Raw genomic sequence first — 7,919 nt, 5'->3', positions numbered from 1 at the left:
TTAGTCTTTCTAAAACTCACTATGTTGCCCACAGTGGGCAACATAGTGAGACATCATCTCTACAAAAAATTTAAAAAATTAGCTGGGTGTGGTGGCACATGCCTGTAGTCCTAGCTACTCAGGAGGCTGAAGCAGGAGGATCACTTGAGCCCAGGAGTTCAAGGTTACAATAAGCTATGTTCATGCCGCTGCCTGGGTGACAGAGCAAGACTAGACTCTGTCTCTCAGGAAAAAAAAAAAAAAACACCAAAAAAACAAACAAGAGAGAAACAAGAGGAAGAAAAGAATTAAAACATTAAAATGCCTCTTGAACATATTTCTAACAGAATAAATTTCCAAACAATTTTAAGATGGCAAGTTGAATTTAGCAACAACATGAAGTTAAAAAAGAAAACCTTAAAGCAACTCTAGAAGAGACTCAAACAATATACCATAACCATGCAACTAAAGCCACAGACAGAACAGCCTAAGCCCTGCAATTGAGGTTTCAGACTGATCACACTTACAGACCCGAAACTGGCAAACAGTTCTGAAACCAGTGACTCACTAACTGGGAAACTATATTCAGAGCTCTTTTAGCAACTATAAATAAAGACTATCTCTAAATATGATCAGTGGGGCAAAACAGTCATTCATGTATGTTTCTACCACACCCACTTACGATTTTCTTCAATTCCTGAAAAAAGCACAACACACTGACCTCTTAATTCAACAAACATCATTTTAGTTTAAAGTTTTCCTTTAAAGGGTAACATGTTGTTTTAGTAAGACTCTGTGGAAATACTGACCTGAATCACTGCCATGAAACATTATTGAATCCAAGAATACTTTTATTTATCTGTGGATACTAACAATTTTCAGGAATGTTGATGTCTTACAAAAAATAAATTATTCGTTTCCACTTAGAAAAGAGTGAGAACAGGACTATTGTTTATCCATCTAGTTGCTCAAGCTAGAAATTTGCCTCAGCTTTTGCTGTAACAAAATCAGTATCCCCAGAGGTGGGGCCAGGGTTTTAATACGTTCCATTGGTGATTCTGAAGCACAGCAAGGTTTCAGAACACTGCTATATATCAATGGCATCACAAAATTTGAGGACCAATGAATGACACTAGAAACACCTGGAGTGCCTACTTTAAAGACAGTACAACCCCTCCCCTATCCCCCATTACACTCCCACTCTCCTGAACCTATGGAATGAGAATTTCTAGGAGTTGGGCTTAGGAATCAACATTTTTAACAAGGTCCACAGGCAATCCGGCGATCCTGATGTACACTGCACTTTGAGAATGAGAAGCCTTCCGAATAAAATTCAAGCCCCTTAGTGAGATACAAAACCCTTGCCTGTTTCCTCCTACCTCATCTGTCATTTCTCATCTTACACTTAGGAATTCAGTTTCCTTAATACCCCAGGTTATCTCACCCTATTCCTTTATGCTAGTACTAGAAAGAAGCCTAGGGGCTGAAGGTAGAATTACAAGGTGAGAAAGATAACAGAATAACATTGACAGTTCTGTAGCTCAGCCCTAGAAGAATGACCAGTTTTAGAATGCTAAACCTTTAGATAAACTCCAGTCTGTAAAGAAACCCTGTCTCCCTGAGATGTAGTAGGGTCAGAAGAGAAATGATATAAGTATCCTATCATTCTCCTGGTCTGGAAGCCTGACCTCCCACTTCCTTCTTTTGTCCGGTGAATTCCCATTATCCAAATTTCAATCCATTCATCATTAGCTCTGGGAGATCTTCCCTAAGCCTCCAAATTTCAACCCTATTGCATACACTGCTAGGTACCCCTCAATGTCCATTGTCCTTTTCTTCTATGATTAAGGTACCCCAACTTGTTAGCTTAGCACACAGCCATGGTTTGCTGAACTTCACTGTTAAACCAAATCACATTACCTTTTTATGTGCAATGTTCTTCGTACAAACAAAGCCATTGACAACCATAGAATCAAACTTCTTTCCACCTGGGATCTAATGGAACAAGTAAGAAAACAGTAAAATCCAATGATATATCCTTGAAATCCAATCAGATGGACACTATTATTGCTTTCCATTTTTTTTAACTACTATGTAATCAAATAGGACCAAAAGTTCCAGAATATAGTTCTTCCTTCCAACCAATGATTAATGGCATCTCAGCATGAAGCCTGTTTTCTCACACTCTACTCTCTAATGTACTATACCAGGTACTCTAAAATACTCACTGTCTGAATAAACTGGTGCCATTTGGCAGTTAAAACCACTATTGTTTAATACCATAGGCAACAAAATACATATAAGATACCATTACTATTGAATAAAGCAATATCCACTGTTTTTCCTTAGAACAGTGACAGTAGTCTGTAAGAATGGGCTTTCTCATAGCTGATGTGTCAAGAAAGAGGAAACAAGAAAGGAAGAAACTAAAATTGAGTTCCCAACTCATCCCCCATCCAACTCACTTCATCTGTTTCATCTCTCACTTCCTTTGTGTGGCTTCCATGACTCCTAAGTGCATCATTAACAGAGCAGATGGCAAAACCTCCCATTCCTCACCTAGCACCCCTGAGGATAATGACTCTTTTTAGATGACCATTAAGAGAAAAATCACAATCAGTCTTGCCTCATCAGTTCCTAAAATTAGCAAAGCATTAACAGAGCTCACTTTTTTAATGTGGACAAACTGACGGATATCCATGTCATCATCCTGGTTCTTGACATCAGGCCGGACTGTCTGAACTACCTGGCAGACCAATGACACAATGATGTCCCTCCAAGATGGTGACAATGAGTCATTATGGAGCAACTGCTGGAGTAGTGCCATCATGTGGTTATGATTAGCTGAACTACAAAAATATTACAAGAAAGGAGTTTGCATAGTTCATACTTCCAGAGACAATAATTCTGAGGACACAACAAGCAGTCTACAAAGAAATAAACATTTCAGTTATGGCTCTCAGATATTCTATACTGAAAGAATAAAATTAAATATCTGTACCTTAATGATTTTGCACATAAATGAAATCTGAGAATATCTTCAACTAAGATGTCTCCTTTAGTTTGCAGAAATAAAATTTTAACACATAAAATGGGGATAGACAAGCACAGTCCGGGATGCTTTGTTCCATAGGAAATTGTATCGGAAATCAGAATAGGATTTGTTTTCTAAGTAATCTTAGTATTTTTTACTTTATATAAAGAAGAGGTACTATGCATATGCCTATCAAGCCAGTGAAGATTATAAAAATGGAAAATTAAAATTAAAAAGCTCACTGCCTTACAGCAACCTCTCCATGGCTTGCTTCTCCCCATTCTCTTCCCTCAGGAGCTCCAGGTTGTTATGATGCCAGCCCAAAGGTGTGAAAGGCAGCTCTTTGGATTTTTCCTCTACCCGACGATTAAATAAGGATTCTAAGTAGGGTATAAAATAAGAAGTTATTACTTCATCATCATGTTTTATACCATCTACTGTTATACTTAGAAATTATCAATTTCTCTTTAAATTTTTTAAGTTGGCCAATGTAAGTTATTATTCTAAAAGGGCAAGGACATGTAATTAAATACATAATAAAATACATAGTAATACATAAATACATTGAAAACACATAATTTAAAAAATTAAGAAAAGCAGTAATTAGCAACAGCCAAAATCAGAGACAGAACTGTGAGAAGCAAATTTACATATGTAACTAGGACTTTCAAGCCAATAATTATAAACACAGCTTCTGAAAAGCAAATAAAATGAGATTTTTGCATTGTCCTTTTATTTATTTTGGAACACTAAAAAAGAAGGGTGTTAATTTTCCCTATAAAATCACAAACTGAAAACTGCATTCAACAGAAATCTGAATGCTGGCATAACAACATGTGATAATGTGGGTGCTGAACTTTCAAGCTCAGCTGGGATATCCTGAAACAGCAGATGACAGTATGCAAAGTCTGTCTATTCAGACGATCCCTACTAGTGTTTCTTTTTCAATACTGGCATGGAGGCTTTTTAACAAAATTTTAACAAGACAGACTCAAAAATAAATTATGAATATTAAAACATGTTAAATAGCAATTTATGTAAAATTTTGTAAAATCTTTAAGTTTTTTTAAAAGGGTGCAAATTGAACAAGATAAAAAAAAATTGATAATAAATGTCCTGCAAAAAAGATGCTCACTAAGGAATTGCTGAATGTGACTGAATAAATGGAAAGAGGTGGGAAAAGCTTACCAAATTCTCTAACCCTTCCCGTCTTAAAGCAAACCAAACAAACAAAAAAGCTTTCACTCAACAGTCTAGCAAACAACACAGTAAAGCATGTGTTCCATGACATGTGAAGTGCAAGAACTGCCCATTTCAATTACGTGAACGGCCAGTCTATGAACATCTAGTTGAATCAGATGCTTGGAGGTGAATTCAGAAGCACTGCCACGTTACGAGATCAGCTGTACACATGGCCTCCTTCCAGCTTGCCCTACCTTCTTTTATCTGAAACCATGAGAGCCAAGAAGACACTGGGAAGGGAACTTTTCTCCCATTATCTGAGGCCTAAGCTGTGGAATGTTGTGGCCCAGTTAGCAATGTCTTTACTCCACAGGAAGTTAAGCAGGGAAAAGGTGAGAAAAGGTTTACATTCTTCCATACTCCTTATGTTCAAAAGAAATTGACCAGCAGAATTAGCTCTTTTTTTTTTTGAGACAGAGTCTCACTCTTTTGCCCGGGCTAGAGTGAGTGCCGTGGCATCAGCCTAGCTCACAGCAACCTCAAACTCCTGGGCTCAAGCGATCCTCCTGCCTCAGCCTCCCGAGTAGCTGGGACTACAGGCATGTGCCACCATGTCCGGCTAATTTTTTCTATATATTTTTAGTTGTCCAATTAATTTCTTTGTATTTTTAGTAGAGACGGGGTCTCGCTCTTGCTCAGGCTGGTTTCGAACTCCTGAGCTCAAACGATCCGCCCGCCTCGGCCTCCCAGAGAGCTAGGATTACAGGCGTGAGCCACCGCGCCCGGCCCAGAATTAGTTCTTTATCCCCTTCTGCCTACTTCTCTTCCCAACTCCACAAGTCAAGCAGCATCCTTAATTGGATGAGATCTGTTTTTTGGGCTTTTTGACAAATGTGACAATCTTTGATGATATGTATATCAATATTTTACACTACCTTTACAATATGGGAAAGTATAAACTATTTAGGCCTTTAAAAGAGTAAGATTCAAATTCAACTTAAATGTTTTTTGGGTTTTTTTTTTTTTTTGAGATAGGGTCTGGCTCAGTTGCCCAGGCTAGAGTGCAGTGTTGTTATCATAAGCTCACTGCAAACTCAAACTCCTGGGCTCAAGCGATCCTCCCGCCTCAGCCTCCCAAGTAGGTAGGACTACAGGTGCACGTCACCATGTTCAGCTAGTAAAATTCTACTTAAAAGTTTTTAAAAAATTAATTTTTAGCTAAAAGACCTCCTTCTCTCAAACCAAGTCCCACTTATATTCTTGGTTTTCAACATTTTCAAAGTCACTATATATATTAAAAACTGTGTTCCCATGATATTAACATAACCAAATATATTTTCAGCACCTTCTCTACGCCAATCAATGCGCTAGGTCCTACGCATATCTTCACGAAAAAAAGAGACGCCACCCAATGTATGGCTGTTGATAAAATTACCTTTGATGAAGGCATCACTTATTGAGAGCTGTTGTCCTCCAGTGTCAGAAATCAAATACTCTGCATACCAGAAAGAGAACAAGAGAGGAGGAAGAAAAGGAAAGACAAATGACTACAACATGCCAGCATAATTATACAGAGAACACACCCCCACACAAAGTATTACTCATACTAAACCTACCACTGTCCCGCACATTTAAGAAAGCTTTGAGCTAAAATGCCTCTTTATACTTGCTCTGCATACTTCATACTAAACTTCATAGACTTGTATTAATAACTGAACAGAACCATGAAACAGTTCATTTTAATTCAAATGGCAGATAATCTTTCACAAATCATTTTTCCTTTACCAAAAACAAACCAGTTTATGAAAACTGAAACAGTAATTTATATAACTGTAAAAGATTATGCTATTTTTCTCATTTATAACTGTATTTAACAAATAAAGACTTTGTCTATACACAAGGCACTTCACAAATAGAGAACTCACCTGATAAAATATACGGTTTTTTTAAATTTCAAAATATGACCTATAAAACAAATTAATACAAAAGTAACACTAATAGGGAATAAAGATATAACTCATCTGGATTTTTATTAGTTTTGAATAAGTGTTTTTGTTTTTCAGAAATTCTACCAAACACTATTGAACACACACTGAATGCTTTTAAAATATTAAATATTTTTCTTATGAGTGAAACTTACTCTTTACTTCCCCATGAACTTTTCTCTAGGTACGTAACCAAGCATAGCTCAAATAAGGTTCTTTCCACTATGCAAATTAAAACATATCACATTTTAACTTCTTTAAGGTAAAGGGGTTCTCACCAAAATTTTTTCCAAGTTCATTTACAAACAAATGGGCTTTAAAAGTCAATATGTTTATAAGCCAGTATGCTCATCCTTTCAACCAAAAAAAAGAGAAAATATTTTACTTAGAGAATTCAAGTGCACCATGCCAAACACAATGAAATCAAGTAAGTGAATAAGACAGATGTTACACTTTATTTCTACTCTTCCTTCACAGAAATGAATAAGGCCAAATTCCGTTAGTTAAATTAATGTATTGTTCTTTAGAAGGCTTACTTCTCACACTAAAGCTTAAATATACATGAGATTCCAGACATGATCAATTTTCCCCATTTTAATATGAAAAAATTTCATACATATAGAAAGTGCTATATACCATCCACCTAGAGTCAACAATTGTTAAGGACTTGCCACACATGTGTGTGCTTCTTTTCCTGACCATTTGAAGTTACACATATCATGACGCTTTACCACTAACAAGTCAGCATGCCTCTCTTATTAATATAGGGGCATCCTTCTTTATAGCCACAATACTATTTACTTACTTGAGAAAACTGACAATGTCTTAATGTCATAGAATTCGTCCATATCCAAATTTATCCAACTGTCCCCAAAATGTCTTTAAAAGGTGATTTTTTTTCCTCAAACCTGGATCCACTAAAGTTCACACATGGCATTTGGTTATTGTGTCTCTTCATTCTCTTTTAATCTAGAGTCTCACTCTGTTGTCCAGGCTAGAGTGCTGTTGCACCAGCCTAGCTCACAGCAACCTCAAACTCCTGGGCTCAAGTGATCCTCCTGCCTTAGCCTCCCAAACAGCTGGCACTACAGGCGCTCACCACTACACCCAACTAATTTTTTGTTTCTATTTTTAGTAGAGATGGGTTCTCACTCTTGGTCAGGCTGTTCTCTACCTGACGTCAACTGATCCACCTGCCTTGGCCTCCCTGAGTGCTAGGATTACAGGCGTGAGCCACCACGCCTGGCCCCGTGTTCCTTTTCTTGATAATGAATTTTGAAAGAACCCATGTCAAATGTCCTGCGAAATGTCCCACATTCTGGATATGATTGATTGTTTTCTCATGGTATGTTTAACTTGCTCCTCTATTCCACATTTTCCTATACACAGAAAATTAGATCTAAAAGCTTGTGGAAGCCGTGATTTTTCACTTTCTTCTCTAGGTTCTACTTACTAACTTTCCAAGAATAGTTCAGAATCCTGCTTGCAACACACAAATAAAATGTATTATAATTGTGCAACTCTCCAAGACCAACAGTGAAAAATTAATCAACCATAAGATCATACTCAGCTTTACAAACTTCTAAAATTAAGAGGCTTTCTTACATAAGATAAAAAGCATTGTAGTCCCAGCTACTCGGGATGTTGAGGCAGGAGGATCGCTTGAGCCCAGGAGTTTGAGGTTGCTGTGAGCGAGGCTAATGCCACAGCACTCACTCTAGCCAGGGCAACAGAGTGAG

The 7,919-nt window shown here is 37.3% G+C and overlaps 1 protein-coding gene across 1 annotated transcript in view; it reads right to left on the bottom strand.

Moving 5' to 3' along the window:
• PIKFYVE (phosphoinositide kinase, FYVE finger containing) overlaps positions 1-7,919 on the bottom strand; it is a 76,285-nt gene that overhangs the window by 36,662 nt on the left and 31,704 nt on the right. The window contains exons 12-15 of the mRNA XM_012661209.1: positions 5,631-5,690; positions 3,264-3,393; positions 2,648-2,828; positions 1,900-1,974 (exon numbers count right to left, since the gene is read on the bottom strand). Coding sequence (XP_012516663.1) covers positions 1,900-1,974; positions 2,648-2,828; positions 3,264-3,393; positions 5,631-5,690 — 446 coding nt within the window. The remainder of the gene's footprint in view (positions 1-1,899; positions 1,975-2,647; positions 2,829-3,263; positions 3,394-5,630; positions 5,691-7,919) is intronic.

This window comes from Propithecus coquereli, unplaced genomic scaffold (genome assembly GCF_000956105.1).
Source record: "Propithecus coquereli isolate 6110/MARCELLA unplaced genomic scaffold, Pcoq_1.0 Scaffold70, whole genome shotgun sequence".
In the NCBI taxonomy this organism is placed as follows: domain Eukaryota; kingdom Metazoa; phylum Chordata; class Mammalia; order Primates; family Indriidae; genus Propithecus; species Propithecus coquereli.
Note: the sequence above shows the minus strand (reverse complement) of the source record. Positions and strands in the feature narration are given on the sequence as shown.